Genomic DNA, 17634 nt, shown 5'->3' with positions numbered 1-17634 from the left:
ACATAAGGCAGAAGATCTTGATTCTATATCTCTGAGCGAGTCCTATGTACTGGATTCCTAGTTCATAGCATTCTTGACACAACCTCTCCCATATTCTGGGGGTTGTACCATCTCTGGCTGACAATTTGAGGGTAAAATGTGGATGCTGCTGTATCTCCCGTTGGTACAGGAAAAAGAAGGTGGAAAGACAGACTGGGCTGAGAAGCCAAGCAGAGGGATTCCTGAGCAAGGGCTGATGGTTAGGGAATGCTCATTATGCCTTGGATATTCTCTGTTTCAAGGCTGGCCCTGGTCCATTTGAATTACTGGGGGGGGGGGGGAATCTGCCTCTGCATAGCTGCAGAGTAAATTTCCCTGAATACTGTACTGAGTAGTCAGAAAGGTTGCCACAACTTCAGATCCTCAGGTATCTGAAGAAGTGTGCATGCACACAAAAGCTCATACCAAGAACAAACTTAGTTGGTCTCTAAGGTGCTACTGGACAATTTTTTTAAAAAAAAATTCTATACAGTATTTCTACTGCGTCAGACCAACACGGCTACCTACCTGAATCCACATCTGCATAAATAGGTTTGGGGTGGGGGGATGTACTCCTCAGCCCAGTAAAATGCCTCAGGTAATTTGCATTTCACGTGTACGCTGGGCTCTGACAAAATTTTATGGGATACGCGGCTAAATTCAATCCCGGAACTACATGTCGCCATATCAGAGTGCTGCAGCCTGTTTTCCTGGTTACACAAGTTGGTTCACATACCTCCTATAGCGAGAAACGAGAACGATAGCGCCTGCGCAGTGCAAGCCCGTAAGATAAACAAAAAGCGCATGCGCTTACGGCGCCTGAGTGATAGGACAATAATGGCTCATCGGCTGGCGGCGGCGGTTTTATCGCCACCTTTGGCCGCATTGTGGCGAGGCCACTGCCACAGCCGCGGACTTGCGAAGTTGGTACCGTTCTGGCAGGTGAGGAAAAGGCGGGTGCTGTTTTGTGTGGTGCACTGTCGTAAATACAACGGCGCCCACCCTATGTTCCCCATAATGGTCTGAGTTAGGAATGGTGGTCGCTGATTATGTCATCGCCGCGCGCCAGCGCTTCCATAACAGGTATAGACCATATTCAGTGGGCGTGGTCAGAACGCGGCTCATGTAACCCGGGCTCTGGATTGGCAGAGAAGGAGAAGCTTGATTTTTATAGTGGCATTAGAGTTGCGGATTGTATAGAGATGTGTGCAAGTGCTTTTTATACAATTCAGTGGGTTACGTTGCAGGGTTGGTGTAAAGCTGCTCAGCGAGTAGGGTTGATTTATGAGCGCACAGGATCCCGATGTTAGCCGTGCGCTTCTCCGTGTGCAATATGCCGATGTTTTAAGTATGGACGACGACACGCCCTTGCTGAGCTCCCCACTGCTCAACAATAGCAGGCCACATAGCATAGTTAGTTCATTCCCCTATCTCTACCTTATCTTGGTACCTTATCTTGGTACCTTCATTCCCCTATCTCTACCTTATCTCTACCTTATCTTGGTATCTGAAGAAGTGTGCATGCACACGAAAGCTCATACCAAAATAAAAACTTAGTTGGTCTTTAAGGTGCTACTGAAGGAATTTTTTTATTCTACCTTATCTGTATTCCTTCTTCAACATGGAAATAATTATCCTTTAATGCCCCTGAACTATGGGGATCATGGCACAAAGCCTTTCCTATAGGACTAGCACAAGCCATTCTCAGCTTCACCTGCACACTGGCAGAGAAGGGCATTAAACTGACCCTCCCATGGGCCGTGATAGGTTCTTTTTCTGGAATAATGGTAGTTTTCAGCTTCTGGTTTTAGAACTCCTGGTGCACAAACGATTCTGCATACGGATACTTGGATACTTGGTTTTGAGGCCTTTCTGGCCACTGTGTTGCATATTTGTACCTTTTATCTTGTTCAAAAGAAAGGGGGAGGGACCCTTGCTGGCCCTCAGGAAACCAATGCCGCCCTTTGCTCTTTTCAGTGGTGTGAGAGAGGCCATCCAGGATGTGGCATGTCCTTCCATCACTGGCTGTGCTCCAAGCCTCCTGAAGGTATGTGACTCTAGCAGAAAAGGGCTGGCACTTCTTGTTTGTGGCTCTGTTGAGAAGAAGAATGTCATGAGATTCCCCCCCCCCCCCCGCTTAATTGTAGAGCACATTATTTGCATATAGTAGGTCCCAACTTCCATTTCTGGTACATCCCTTTAAAATAATCTCAGGCAGTAAGGCTAGCAAAACCATTTGTTGGTGCCCTTGAAGCCTGTGTTCGATCATGATAGACAGCCTCAGCCAGGGCCGGCTCTAGGTATAGTCCCGGTGGCACGGGGCACCAGGGTGCCGGGCTGGCAGGTGGGGTGCTGCGCGGCAAAGCCGCGCGGAAGCCATGCTGCGCGCTGCGAGGGCGGGGGCGCCGGAGCGATCTCCGCGCCTCAGCGCCAGGGCACCCGACCTGCTCGAGACTGCCCTGGCCTCAGCTGTCATCACTGAAGCTTTCTTCAGGCAGGTTTATAGTTACTGACTTACCAGCCTCCTATCAAGCTTTAAGTGTATTGTGTGGGCATAGAAGGTTGATATTGAGGCACTTCTGGTCACTTCAGTGTTAGGGAAGTAGAACATTGTGGCAGCGGTGGGGACCTTTCGGTGTAGTATAGAGGCTGGAAAGAACAAGACTGAAGCTGTCAACAGTGAGATCTGTTTTTGTCCTGCAGGCTTTGAGAAGAAAGATGAAAAGAGACAGGGTCCAACAGAGGCAGCCCCTGATAATAATAAAGGTAAGCACCTTCTTTTCCATGGCTCAGTGATAGAGCATCTGCTTTTCATGCAGAAAGTCCCAGGTTTGATTCCTGGCATTATTCTCCATGTAGGACGGGAGATGCTCTCTGAAGAAAACCAGAGTGCCGCTGTCTAGTGGTGCAAACAATCCTGAGTGAGATGGATCTTCAGTGATCTGACTCAGTACAAGGCAGCTCCCTTTGTTCCAATCTTCTTCCCCCTCATTTACTTCCCTAAAGTTGTTGAATGCCTCCCATTCCGAAAACTGTTCCATATCTCAACTCTCCCCAACCTGTTCTGCTCCTCTTCTACCGAGAGGGCTTTCTCGGTAGTGGCACCCACCCTGTGGAATGCCCTCCCACCAGAGGTCAAAGAGAACAACAATTACCAGACCTTTAGAAGGCATCTCAAGGCAGCCCTGTTTAGGGAAGCTTTTAATGTTTGATGGATTTCTGTATTTTAATGTTTTGTTGGAAGCCGCCCAGAGTGGCTGGGGGAACCCGGCCAGATGGGCGGGGTATAAATAATATATTATTATTATTATTATTATTATTATTATTATTATTATTATTATTATTATTCTACAATGCAGCCAGGAGCCTTTTAAAGCCTAATGTATAAGCATTTTTATTTTTTCTCTCCTTCCTAGAGCCTATTGGCTCCAAAAATCCCAGTCTTCCCAAAAATACCCAGGGAAGCAGTGGTGGAGAAGGCAAGAGAGGAAGGAAAGATGAGGATTTGGGGTGGTGGAATCACATGCAGAAGGTATGTGACCATTTTCTCTGTTGCATTTATGTCACTGAAATGTCCTATTAGCCACCTAAAACTGCTGGAATCGGGGATGGCTAAAGCAGAAAAGAAAATGACACGATGATAGCAGCCATATTAATTACCTACCTTTTTGCCCCCAGGGAGAATTCCCTTGGGATAATAAAGACTCCCGGTATCTGATTGTCATGGGAGCTGGCATCCTCACAGGGTTCTTCTACCTCTACTACCGAGATCCAGGCAGAGAAATCAGCTGGAAGCACTTTGTGCATTACTACCTGGCCAAAGGACTGGTGAGGCAATATGTGGCAGGCCATCTTCTTGCTGGGAGAGGAGGGCAGCTCATTTATGTATTCTTCCCTATTCTATTCTACCAGTAAAGTGTAGGCACCTGGAGGAGGCATTAGGAGCAGGACAGTGAATATGGGGTGATTTCTGCCCTTTGCTTGGAGTTCTCTGTGGCCACAACATACCATTCTGTACTCAAGTAAAGCTCAACCCAGAAAGAGTCACTCTTTCTGGTGCTGTCCACACCATAGATTTAAAGCACTCTTATACCACTTTAACAGTCACAGCTTTCCCCCGCCCCCCCAAAATATATGGTGTAGATGTGACCTCTCCTTCCTTCCTTCCTTCCTTCCTTCCTTCCTTCCTTCCTTCCTTCCTTCCTTCCTTCCTTCCTTCCTTCCTTCCTTTTAAGGTGGATCGACTGGAAGTGGTGAACAAGCAGTTTGTCCGGGTGTTTCCAATCCCTGGCACCACCTCAGAGGTAAATAATTCCAGGGGACAGAGGGATGAGGTGGAGAAAGACAGGGGATGCCCACAATCACTGCTCCAGTCTGCCACAGTTAAACCTTTGGAAGAAAAGCTGTGTGTGTGTATAAGGCACAGCAGTCTGGTGGCAAGGGAGTTGGGTCCATAGAGGTCCCTTTCACACCTGAAGCAAGAGAAGGCTCTGTGTATGCCAGGGGGTGTGAAAAATCAACACTTGTCCTTGGTTGCCACAGAAGCACATCTGGTTCAATATTGGCAGTGTGGATACCTTTGAACGAAACCTAGAGGCTGCTCAGCTGGAGCTGGGGATCAGTAGCGCCCAACAAGTGTCTGTGGTCTACAGCACCGAGAGTGATGGGTGAGTGACAGGACCCAGATCAGAAGCCGCTGTGCTAAAACTGCCCAGGTGCCACCTGCTGTAGCTCACGGGCCTTCTGACCTTCTCCTCTTTCAGCTCCTTTCTCCTGAGCATGGTGCCTAGCCTTCTGCTGTTGGGCTTCCTGCTGTTCACTCTGAGACGTGGACCAATGGGAAGTGGGCGTGGAGGGCGAGGAGGAGGGATCTTCAGTGTTTCAGAGACGACAGCAAAAGTCCTGAAGGACAACATTGAAGTGCAGTTCAAAGATGTGGCCGGCTGCGAAGAGGCCAAGCTGGAGATCATGGAGTTTGTAAATTTCCTGAAGAATCCAAAGCAGTACCAAGATCTCGGGGCCAAGATTCCAAAGGTGCCCACTTTTGATTTGTAGCCAATTCATCAGGTTACACAGACAAGTCCAAATGGCCAGTGCTTTTGGAGGAGAGGTGAAGACAGCAGTTGGCTGTCCAAGACCACCATAAATGAAGCCCATCAGAATAGCATTAGCTTGGAGGGTTGTAAGTGAATCTTCCTGAAATGAGGGACCTCTGAGCCCCAGCAATGTTGTGCAATTCCAGGCTTTGAGGCGCTGGTGATGTGGGTTGTCTGACCAGTTAAGGGAGGGACTGCTTGTCATTGGGCCGTATTGCTGCCCCACCTTCCCTCGTGTTGGCCAGCCTCTTGTCTCTTGCAGGGAGCGATGCTCACGGGGCCCCCGGGCACAGGCAAAACCCTCTTGGCCAAAGCTACTGCAGGAGAAGCCAACGTCCCTTTCATCAGTGTGAACGGCTCCGAGTTCCTGGAAATGTTTGTCGGAGTTGGGCCTGCAAGGGTGAGATTGGGGAACCTCGCAAAAAGTTCTGCATTGGCAAGCTTCTTAAACATAGAATCATAGAATCATAGACTCATAGAGTTGGAAGAGACCACAAGGGCCATCCAGTCCAACCCCCTGCCGAGCAGGAAACACCATCAAAGCATTCTTGACATATGCCTGTCAAGCCTCTGCTTAAAGACCTCCAAAGAAGGAGAGTCCACCACACTCCTTGGTAGCAAATTCCACTGCCGAACAGCTCTTACTGTCAGGAAGTTCTTCCTAATGTTTAGGTGGAATCTTCTTTCTTGCAGTTTGAATCCATTGCTCCGTGTCCGCTTCTCTGGAGCAGCAGAAAACAACCTTTCTCCCTCCTCTATATGACATCCTTTTATATATTTGAACATGGCTATCATATCACCCCTTAACCTTCTATTCTCCAGGCTAAACATACCCAGTTCCCTAAGCCGTTCCTCATAAGGCATTGTTTTCAGGCCTTTGACCATTTTGGTTGCCCTCCTCTGGACACGTTCCAGCTTGTCAGTATCCTTCTTGAACTGTGGTGCCCAGAACTGAACACAGTACTGCAGGTGAAGTACAGAAAGGATGGTTATCCAAAATCAGGAACTCGCCTTGTAACTATACATTCTGGGAGATAATAGAAGACTTTGGTAGGTGACATGAGCATGCAGGCTTCAGCTTTGCCCATTTGATGCTCCAAACAGATGCTAACAGATGCTTAGGGTTTGGACTGGTGCCTGAGCAGGGGAGTCTCTTGTTTCTTGCACCTGCTTGCATATCTCCCTGATGCTCAGCTGAGTCTGCCCTTTCTCCTAAAGGGGCAGGATTCTCCCACCTTGAGTCCCATCAGCAGCACCCTGCCCCAGCTGCTCACCAAAGCAGACTGCTTTCTTGCCAGTGGGTGTATCAGCTCTGTGGGGAAACATCTTTGTTTCAGGTTCGGGATATGTTTGCCTTGGCACGGAAGAATGCCCCTTGCATCCTCTTCATTGATGAGATTGATGCCGTTGGGAGGAAGCGGGGCCACGGGAACTTCGGGGGCCAGAGCGAGCAAGAGAACACACTCAACCAGCTGCTGGTAGAGATGGATGGTGAGATGGACCAGAGGCATCTTGAGGAGGGAAGGAGCTGGCATGCTCTTGTCTCCCTGGAGGAACAAGCAATCTGAAGTTCTCACCCCTGTTTCTTAGCATTAACAGAGGCTTCTGTGTTAATGTTTCCAGACCTTTAACATGGTCCCTGCCTGGAATAGCTTGGCTTTTCCCAGCTGTGTCCCCTGCTCCTTTTGCCCCATCACCATCTTTAAGATCAAGCGAGAACACCCCTCATAGATAGCCTTCCCCTCAACCTGGTGCCCCAACCAGATGTGGCTGGACTCTGAACACACACCTTCCCCATCCTCTGGTTAGTGGTGATGAAACCACCTAGAGGATACCAGCCCTGGGACAAGGCTGCTTTAACATGTACAATTCTTGCATAGTTGGGGATAAGGGAGAGTGTGTGTTAGCAGAATGGAAGGGGCATTAAATTGGGTTCTAAACTCAATCTTTTTAGTTTACTTTTAAACCATTCTGAAGGTGGGCTTAGCTAGTGACCTAGTTTCATAACTCTACAAAAGGTTACATTCTGAATTTTGTTGCAAAGCACTGTATTTCAATCTGGATACGTTAGCTCACACACACACACTCCTTCCACTAGAAGGCTCGGGAGATGTTTGTGTTCTGTGCACAAAATTGCAAGAGGCACCGGGGAGCTGATCTCTCATTTCCTGTGCAGGGTTCAACAGCAGCACAAACGTTGTCGTGCTTGCAGGCACAAACCGACCCGATGTCTTGGACCCGGCACTGATGAGACCTGGACGCTTTGATCGGCAGATTTATATTGGTAACAGATGCCATGTCTAGTCTTAGTTGTGCTCACCACTTTTGCCTGTCTCCCTGCCCGCCACTGGAAGTTTGCCCCTGGAAGGTTGCTCAGAAGGAAATGTAACCCATGGTTTGAGCCCCAGCTCTTCAATGAAACAACATCCTCCCATTGCTGGGTACCTACTGGGAGGTACCCAGAGTCTTGATGAGCTTCAGAGAGACTTGCCTTGACTTTTCCTGACCTGACCTGACCTGCTTGGAAGAGGCTCCAAGGAGCAGCAGGGAATTTCTTTCTGCCCTTTGCTTTTTTCTCTCTCATTCTGATACTTATGAGATATTTTGGAGTCAGGAGAGGTTTCCTGGGGTATTAAAGCGGCGATCTCTCAAGAAGGGGGAAATGTCAAACAGATTAAAATTATTTGACTTTTAGAAGACATCTGAAGGCACCCCATTCAGGAAAGTTTTTAATGGTTAATGTTTTATTGTGTTTTTAATATTTTGTTGGGAGCTGCCCAGAGTAGCTGGGGCAACCCATTCAGATGTGTGCCATATAAATTTATTATTGAATTATTATTGTGCAGCATGACCAGCTTCTTTTAACTCCTTCTCGTTTCTGAGGACCGCGTCTTTAACACTCTTTCCCCAACCAGGCCCACCGGACATCAAAGGCAGAGCGTCCATCTTCAAAGTCCACCTCCGGCCTCTCAAATTGGATGCAGATATCAGCAGAGATACTCTGGCTCGGAAGATGGCAGCCCGGACCCCAGGATTCACAGGTGAGATGTGGACAGAATGCCAGCATGTGGACAGGGGAGAGAAGGAGCGTTATTGGTCAGAGTGGGCACCTGAACGGGAACCTGTAGGGCAGCCTTCACCAACCTGGCGCCCTCCAGATGCTTTGTACTATAACTCCCATAAGCCCAGCACATGGCAATGGCTGTTGTGGGGCTTGGCATGACTTCCTTGTTTGAGTCATTTGGCTATGTTGTTTCTTTGGAAGCAGAGATTGCAACAGAAAGGCAGGGGCAGGAGCCCTAGTTCTGACACAGTCAGGTGCTATTTGTTACTTTGTGGGCCTCTGTCAGAGGAGCCTTCCTGCCCCACCCTGCTGATTGGCCTAGGGTTTGAGTGGAACTGGGTAGCCTGAGGTGAATGGTCCTTCCCCAAAGGAGAGTCTCTGGCAGCTGTGGAGGAGCACATCTGCTTTGGAAAAGAGCTTGCAGAGTCTGCGGCAACAAGCTTCAGTTAGAAAGAAAAGGGCACAGGGATGTGGACACCCCCCACCCCACCTTGAGTTAAAACAGAAAAGGGCATTGCCCTGCCATGCTGGCTTAGGAATGCCAAGGAAGAAGATGTTCCTTCCACTGCCTTTCATAATTTGTTCTGATGAGAGCCAGTGTGGTATAATTGTTATCAAGTGTCAGACTAGAACCTGGGAGACCAGGGTTCGTATCCCCCACTCAGCCAGGAATCTCACTGGATGACATTGGGCCAGCCACCACCTCACTCCTCACAGGGTTGTTGTGAGAACATAATGGGAAGGGGAAAGCCATACACACCACCTTGAGCTTCTTGGAGGAAAAGATGGTATGTTAATATAGGAAATAGAATAATAAATAAATAAATGTCTTGCCAGCTCCAAAGGTGCTTGAAGGAACTTTCAGGCCGATCTGGACTTCCTTAGAATAAAGACCTCCTTAAAGCTTTGCTAAACAGAAGGTTGCTGAAGATGCCAAGTTCCCTTTTCCTTCAGCTGTTGCACTAACCTCTCTCTCTATCTCTCTCTGTCTCCTATTGCAGGTGCCGATATCTCCAACGTTTGCAATGAGGCTGCCCTCATTGCCGCACGACACGCCAGTCCCACTGTGAATGAGAAGCACTTTGAACAGGCCATTGAGAGAGTCATTGGGGGTGAGGGTCCCTGGCTGCTCCGCCATGCCAGCTCTGAATATCAGTTGCTGGGGAACAGGAGCAGAGCGAAAGCTGTTCCCGTAGACTTCTGCCGCCGTGGGAAGCAGGATGCTGGTTTAGTTGAGCTTGTGGCCTTATAAAGAGATGTCTTGGCAGGCTGTCAGATCCTGAGCATTTATTTCCAAGCAAATCTTGCCAGTTTCAATGGGGCAAGTCAGGGTGCGTTTGCACTGGCAGCTTCCTGTGGATTTACTGGTGGATATGCCACTGAACGTGGCCTCATCTGTTCTTCCCAGGCCTTCCACGCTTTGCTTTTTAGGCTTCCCAGACCTGTCTGGTCACTGTGTGGAATGGGGCGCTGAATTAGATGCCCCTTTGGCCTGACCCAGTTTCCCAGTGACCTATGGCCATCGCTAGACCTCCAAGTACTTGCCTATCCCCCCTCTTGATGTCATCTCAGCTGGCGGCTGTCATCACATCTTGCAGAAGTGAATTCCGAACATCCTTCTTGGGCAGGGGTCGGCAAAAAAAATTAGCCATGGGCCGGTCCACTTTCCCGCAGACCTTGTGGTGGGCCGGAGAAGCAGCACCGGGGCAGGGGGGTTGGAAAAAGAGGTGAGGGGGCAAGTAGTCGTCCTCTCCACGCCCCAGCCCCAGCTGCTGCACTTACCTTCCCAGGGGCTGCTGCTGCCGCCACCACCACCACCGCTGCTGCTGCTTCTCATGGGTAGGCAGAGTGAGCTCGTCCGCTCCGCTCTCTGGCCCACAGGAGCACCAGGGCAGCGGCAGGGGTGGTGGAGGGAAGATGAGCAGTGCAAAAGGGCTGGCTCTGGAGAGGGGCTGTTTAAAATGACGCTCAGCCAGCTCAGCCCAACCCACTTCCTCCTCTAGGCAGGGCGGGGAGAAGCCAGGAAGAGGCACTGCCGCAGTGTGTGTGAGGGGGGTGGGTGGAATGGTGCAGCCCAAATGAACAGAATCCCCACACGGATCCACAGACAGTCCGCAGGCCAAATCCTGAAGGCAATTGGGCCTGATCCGGCCCACGGGCCTTAGTTTGCCGACCCCTGTTCTTGGGTTTGTGTGCCTCTGCAGCGAGAGCCTCAGCTACTGCCTTCTGCTCCTGAGAAGAGCAGAGCTGAGCAGAGCCCTGCTGAGTTTTGTGTGGGTGGAGAAGAAGTATTTGCAGTTCCCCAGTAGTTTTAACAACCCAAAGAGAAGTGGTCCCCAGAGGGACCCGGCCTTGAGCAGTCCTCTGCAGTTGCAGATACTTTGCTGTGAAAACTGTTAGTGAAAGGAAATTGAGAAGCAGGAGAGGGAGAAAGCTTCCCTAAGGGAAGTGGAGGCTTAGTGGCTTCTGTGCTGCAATTGGAGCATTGCTCTGCCTCTTGTGGGTGAACCAGCTGACCATGTTGCCTTACAGCTTCTGGTTGCAGAATGTTTCCTATAGCAGACTTAAAGAAGCGAGTCTTTGATCTTCTCTGTGGAGGCAAGAATTTGGCATTAACAGCTTGCAAGTTTTGTGTGGATTCTCCAGTGGGTTGGTATCTGCTGGGAGTGTGTGTGTGGTGAGTGGAGAGCTTTTTCATTCCTTTTGACAAACACGGCACTTTCCTTCTTCTCTCTCCCCCCCGCCCGCTTCACTCTTTCTCCAGGGCTTGAGAAGAAGACCCAAGTCCTGCAGCCCAATGAGAAGGCCGTCGTGGCTTACCATGAAGCTGGGCACGCTGTGGTGGGCTGGTTCTTAAAGCACGCCGACCCTTTGCTGAAGGTGCGTCTCCCCACAGCCAGCGGAAGCTCTCCTAATATAAACACAAAGCAGGTTGTGGAGCGGGTAAAGCCAGCTGAGCACCAGTTCTTTTCCAGAAGGGCCAGGAAGCTCAGTGAAGGTCCACATTTGGTTCAGAAGACTCAACAGGGTTGTTCTGTCCCAGGTGGTGGTCTCAGACAGATGAGGTTCCAGCCCCAGAATGAGGTTCCAGGCAAGAGTTCAGGTTCCAGCAAGCCAAGCAAATTTAGGTGAAGTCCGCTTTCTGGTTAAGCAAAGCAAGGCAAAGTCCAGCACCTGGAAAGGTAAAGTCCCAAGTAGCACTGGGAGATTCATACAAGCTGGAGATTCATACAAGCTGGAGATTCATACAAGCAAGCTACATTGTTGCTTCAGCAGCAGACCATCCTGGCCAGAGGCCTGAGCAGGGCTTCAGCACAGTCCAGGTGGCTAGCTATGCCTCTGCTGGGAGCAGTTTCTGTTCCTTAAAGGGGCCTTGCCTGTAGGCTCCAATGGAATAGGAGAGACGGGGGCTTCTGGCGGAGGTCCTCTGACCAAGAGAGTGACAGTGTGACTTCCTCAGGTGGTAGTGAGATGGGCTGCTTGGCACAGAGGTGCTTCCAGGAGAGCAGGGTCAGTTGTGGCTGATGTTGAGGTCACTTCTTCATGGCCTCATCCCGCAAACCTGGAGGGTCTGCCATCCCCTTGAGCCTCCCTGGTTCCAGCTCCAGGTGCTAAGTGCCTCCTGGCAGATCTGAATGAGGAAACAGGATCTGGGTGTTCCTCGCAGGATAGCACCCCAGGATGCTCCTGTTAAGCTAGGAGCGATGTAATGCAGGATACGTCCTTGACTTCACTTGCATTGTCGCTGGAGCAGGGGCCAAGTCCAGAGGCAAAGGAAGGAAGGATGGTGTAGAAAAATCCTCCTATATGGCAATGCTGATTCTGAGCAGGATAGCAGCAAGGGAGCATACAGGGAAAGGGCTGCCTGTTAGTGTAGGCAATACTGAGCTAGATGGACCCATGGTCTGACTCGGTATAAAGCAACTTATTACAGCTGGGTTGGACCCAAAACAGAGATCTCCCCCCCCCCAAGTGCCCAACTGAGTCAGACCCTCCCTTTGCCATTCCCAGCAGGGGAGAATTGCTCTCTCCTTCCAGGAATAGTTGTGTGCATAACAGACTGCTGTACTTGCAGATGTTGGCTGATGAGAGCAATTGGCGTTCCTTGTTTTGGAAATCACTGTATGCAATTTAGGTCCCTTCAATAGATTTTTTTCCCCCCTGCATGTAAATCTTTGTCCTTCAAGGGAACTGCAGCAACCTTTGGTAAGTGTCTGACTGACTGCGTGGGTTGTGGGGAGGTGAGTGGGTGTCTTCCACTCCCTGCTGCTCCACTTTCCTGTTGACTCAGAGCTGGACTGGGCTCTGCCTTGCTGACCTTGGCTCTGCATGTTCCTGGCAGGTCTCCATCATCCCCCGGGGCAAGGGCCTGGGCTATGCGCAGTACCTGCCCCAGGAGCAGTTTCTCTACACCCGGGAGCAGCTCTTCGACCGCATGTGCATGATGCTTGGGGGCCGCGTTGCCGAGCAGCTCTTCTTTGGCCGCATCACAACCGGTGCCCAGGATGACCTCCGGAAGGTGACGCAGAGTGCCTATGCCCAGGTAATGCCCCATCAAGACATGCCCTGTGCTGCTGGGTGCCCTAGGTGTGAGGACATAATAAGAGCCCTTTATCTGATGCAGCAGCTGTGTTGGATATGCCCTGTTTAAGAAGCCAAGGATAGTTGATAAGTGGGAAGCTCATTCAAAGTGTTGACTTCTTACTTTAGAAACAGAGGTTTGTTTTTCTTGCAAAGGCACTGGAACTGCTTACCTACTCCCCACCTCAGTCACACAGGTGTGCAAGGAAGACCTCTATGCACATGCACTCGTGTGTGCGCGCACACACAGACACACACACACATCCACATGCAACTTAAAAAGAGTCCTGCTGAAGGAGCCAACAGAGACCCACCTGGTCTAGCATTTTGTTCTCTCAGTGGCCAGCCAGATGCCTCTGTGGACTTTGCAAGGAGGACCTGGGTGCAATAGCACTTCCCTCACCTATGTTTCCTAGCAACTGGTATTCAGAGGAATACTGCCTCCAATAGTCATCTCAAGGGCAGACTTGGACAGGAAGGGATGAGAGGGAAAGAAATGTCAGAGAGTCAGTCTTCTGGGCAGAGCAGAGGGGAGGTTTATCACTTGTTAAATTTGTGCCCTGCCTTTCCCCACCAAATTGTAGGATGCAGCGATAATTGTCTGACTCTGCATTCACAGCTTTGCATGCACCCAGGCTGGTGCCAGCTGCCTTGTCTGTGCTCTGCTTCTCTCTGGACCTTTCTAACGTCTAATTTTGCAGAAAGCAAGTTTCTGTCTTCCAGGACCTGGGGATATGGGTGCAGCGTCCGGTGAAACTCATGGGAAATTGGGGCAGCTCAAGATGGATGCCCTGGGGCAAGAAAAACAACCCTGCACCCCACTCTGTCTGCCACTCCCCGCCCCCGCTGCCCCTGGTCCTGCTGCTGGCTCAGGAGTGTTGCTCTCTTTCCAGGTGGTGCAGTTTGGCATGAGTGACAAGCTGGGTCAAGTCTCCTTTGACCTTCCGCAGCAGGGTGATCTGATGCCCGAGAAGCCTTACAGCGAAGCCACCGCTGAGCTGATTGACGAAGAGGTGCGTGCCTTGATCAACACGGCCTATGAGAAGACCCTGGAGCTGCTGACTCAATGCCGTGGCCACGTGGAGAAGGTACGGAGCCAGGGCAGAAGCTCCCTGCTGACTTGTCCTGCACTTCAGATCGGGTCTGCTTGCAGCACACAACCCACGTGCCACCCCTATTTCAAAGATGCTGAAATGGGACACATTTGCAGGTTAAATGGGGACAGCACAGCAGGGACCATTAGAAGCAATGAAGGACACGGAAACTACTCTTGAGGGGAACAGTTTAATTTTGCTGCAGGAAGGAATGCACAATGGGAGTTGTAGCTTCTCTCCTTAATTTGCATTTTGTTTCTTAATGGGTTTCTATAGTGTTGCTTGCTCTCCATAGCCATATTTTCATTGGGTGATATTCAGCTAAGTTCTACACAGAAGAGACCCATTGGAATTAATGAACATGACTAGGTTAGGGCCATTAGTTTTGGTGGGTCTACTCACCAAACCTAGTTGACTACCACCCATTTTCCTAAGAGAAATAGCAGAAGTTGCTGATCCAGGTCAGGGCTGGCATTAGCACCCAGCCCCCTTGGGCACCTGCAGGGCTCCCAGTGCCCAGCAGGGCTTACCACTCACACGTTGTTCCTCATAAAAGATTCTGCCATGGCACTCCAGGTAGCTGTGCCTTCTTAATTTCTCACAATGCCTACATCAGGGGTGTTGTTGTTAGTCACATGGCTGGTAGCTCCAGAGGAATCCAGTGACCTGTTTACTTTTTATTTGGACCCTTGCAGGTAGGAAAGCGCCTCCTGGAGAAGGAAGTCCTGGAGAAGGCAGACATGGTGGAGCTGTTGGGGCCCAGGCCCTTTGCAGAGAAATCCACCTACGAGGAGTTTGTTGAGGGCACTGGGAGCTTGGAAGAAGACACCTCCCTCCCCGAGGGCTTGAAGAACTGGAATCTTGAGCGGGAGGAGGAGAGAGCCCAGGAGAAGGCCTCTTAGGGGAAGCCTGAAAAGAAACGCATGGCACATTGTCCATTGGTCAAGCACCAAGGCCTGTTTCTTTGGCTGGGGGCAGCATTGCCGAGAGACCAGCTGAGCCTCACTTTGCCATGGAATCATGGAACACTGTCAGGCTCCCCTTCCACCAAAGGACCAGCAACAATGTTCAAGGACCACTGTCTGCAGCAAGCAACCTTCTTCAGTTCTCCCCCTCCAATGAAGGACATGAACTGGGATGGTTGCTTGGGGCAGAGAAAATCAGGTGCCCTCTCCTGAACTGATCACAAACAGCCTCTGTGCCTCCAGTAAACCCACCGACCATCTGATACACACAGACCCAGAGGTCTGGGAAGGTAAGAGCAGGCGAGGAGCATACTTTCCAGGAGACTGCTCTGCTCCAAGGGACCAAGGGCTGCCTTATTATGCTCAGTGCCTTCACTCCAGCTCCCCCCCTGCTTTCCCTTCCCCTCCCTTCCCCTGCCAGCCTGCCTTGCAAATGCAAGAGTGAACAGCAGAAGGCCATGCAGAAGAATTTCTGTGAACCCCATGGACTTCTCTAAGGGTGGAAATGACCCCAGGGAGGCCTCTGCAGGAGAGCGAGGGGTTGAAAACAGGAAGGGTCCCATTGAGCAGGGTCTGAATAGGAACATGGTGCTAGTTTAAATGGTGCTACTTGAATTCTTAGCCTCTAGCTCTGTTGGCATAAGGGCCCCCAGAGGATTCTCCCCAAGCAAATCCAATAGGGCCACTCCAGACCATGGCTGTCCTGTGTGCAACATCAACTGCTTTCCCTTTGCCTGCGGAGCAACCTCTTTCCTTTACACAGTGCCTGTTATTTCTCACCACCAAATGCCTTCCCTGCAGAGGAGGCTTTGTCTTGAGGGCAGCAATGCAGGAACTCCCTCCTGGTTGTTTAGGCAGTTCATACTTCAGTCTCACCCGAGTCCCTGCAAAGGAGCAGCTCAGGGCACCTTTGGGCCATTTACTTCCTGCTGCTTTTGCCTTGGAATTGCCACCTATGGTGGGCAACTGATGGGCTTCCATGCAAGACACCTTAGTGGCTTCAGGGGTCTTATCTCCTAGATCACTGTTGGAGCAGTCAGGGCAGGAGGGTATGCAGCCCAACTCACCCCATCACCACTACCACTTCCAGCACTCCTTTCTTGGCACCAAAAGGCTTAGAATTCCTACCTGTGAGGGTTTTGATGTGGGTGTGTCGTGCAAACTCTCTTGAAGCCGCTGCCTTTGGAACCACTTCATCCAGCCTTCTGCCAAATGCCAAATCAACCTGGCATTTGCCCATGTAATGCCCACTGGGCAGAAGTCATCCTCAACCCCCTGCCCCACGTTGGCAAAGCTTCGCATGTAAAACCTGTGTGTCGGCCTTGTCCTCCCGCCTCCACTGCTAGCTGCTTCTGCTATTTACTCACTTGTATGCTGGCCGTTCCAAAGTGTTTGACTGACCGGCTTCTGAAAAGTGACTCAGCAGAAACAATATTGACTAGCTCAGCAAAACACTGCTGGGTTTACTGAAAGTCATATTTGCTACATTCAAAGACCAAAATAAGTTTGGGCACCACCTTCTTCCAGAAGTCCAGCATAGGAGGCATCTTCTGCATGATGAGTTGCTTTTTTCTTTCCCTGTCCTTGAGAACCTTTGCAGGGAGTCACATTTTCACATGAAAGGTGCCCCACATCTACCATATAGGTATAGGTCAGACTTATGTGTCCTTCTTGCCCAGTAATGCTGCATACTCCAGCCTTCCCCACCAAGGGTCCTCCAGATGTTTCGGAACAGGGGCTGATGGGAGCTGTAGTAATTGTAATGGTTTTGTCTGTTTTTGTAGTCTTTTCTGCTGTTAAAACCTGATTTGGGACCTTAGGGTTAAACAGTGAGCCACAAATCTTATAAATAAAACAGCTCAGAGCATCTGAAGAGGACCAGGTTGGGGAAGGCCGGCCGGCCCTGACTGGTGCAACTCTCCAGGGTCTTGAGCAGAGGTCATATGGATTGTGGGCACATCTGAGACACCTCTTGGCTTGCACTCAGTTCAGAAAGTTTCCCCTTCTCTCCTCTTCAGCTTTTTGCACACATTCCATAAATTTAGCCTTGTATAGAAGGAGAGGCAGTGTGCTGCTAGAGTGTGTGCAAGCGTAACCTAATTTAAAAATGAAACACTCAAGCGCTAAAGCCAGCCCCCAAAAGACAACCAGGTTTCTAAAGAAGAGGAAAACGTGCATCTTTTGTAAGCAAAGGCAGTTGTGCAAGCCTTGATAAGCAGATCTGCAGGGAGGGCAACAAGGAGCAATAGATAAAGTACCAAGAACATTACAGATAGGTGTGGTGTGGTGTGTCAGTGTGGATGCTACTGAATATATATCTCAGGTAAAATGGGAGATATATGGAGGCTGAAGGAGGCCTACAGGATTAGCAGATTGTGACGAAGCCGCTGATGAGGGGAAACAAATCAGGTTGGGCACAAGTCACCCCCACTTGAGCCTCAGTGTTATCAGTAGGGAGCAGGAAAACACATTTTGCAAAAAGCAGATTTTGTGGGCTCTGCAGCTGCTGGCTGGAAACTTACAGCACCCCACCACCACCTCACTTCCATTGTGCTGTGGATTCTGACTTCAGCAGTCTTTCCTTCCATGCAAGGACTAGGGAAGGAATCTATTGGACTTGGGAATGCAAGTGTATTTATATGATAAACAGCCTGTTTTCTTCTGCATGTGGGTTTGTTTGTTTCCTTGCTTCATAAGAACAAAGCAAAACGACAAAAAAGCAGTGATTTTGCTTTAATGGTTCAGACATACATTACCAGGACAGGACACACACGCTGTGATCTATTGCTGGGTCTGTTCCACAGCTTTAGAGGCCA

General features: G+C 50.2%; 1 protein-coding gene across 2 annotated transcripts; it reads left to right on the top strand.

Moving 5' to 3' along the window:
* Positions 1-784: 784 nt before the first annotated feature.
* Positions 785-17484, top strand: LOC118086678 (AFG3-like protein 1). Of its 2 annotated transcripts, XM_035118598.2 has the most exons (17): positions 785-960; positions 1996-2065; positions 2722-2784; positions 3435-3550; positions 3697-3846; positions 4254-4322; positions 4561-4685; positions 4782-5052; positions 5377-5514; positions 6452-6605; positions 7291-7398; positions 8030-8155; positions 9180-9290; positions 10943-11058; positions 12521-12721; positions 13653-13847; positions 14549-17484. In XM_035118598.2, the coding sequence occupies exons 1-17, from the start codon at positions 823-825 to the stop codon at positions 14753-14755; spliced, it is 2358 nt and encodes a 785-aa protein (XP_034974489.2). In that variant the 5' UTR covers positions 785-822; the 3' UTR covers positions 14756-17484. The 2 variants fall into 2 exon arrangements, with proteins under 2 accessions (XP_034974489.2, XP_034974490.1); XM_035118599.2 differs by lacking the exon at positions 1996-2065 and having other exon boundaries at positions 786-960.
* Positions 17485-17634: the final 150 nt, after the last annotated feature.

The sequence above is a fragment of the Zootoca vivipara genome, chromosome 6 (genome assembly GCF_963506605.1).
Source record: "Zootoca vivipara chromosome 6, rZooViv1.1, whole genome shotgun sequence".
Taxonomy (NCBI): Eukaryota; Metazoa; Chordata; class Lepidosauria; order Squamata; family Lacertidae; genus Zootoca; species Zootoca vivipara.
This window is presented reverse-complemented; position numbering and strand designations above follow the sequence as displayed.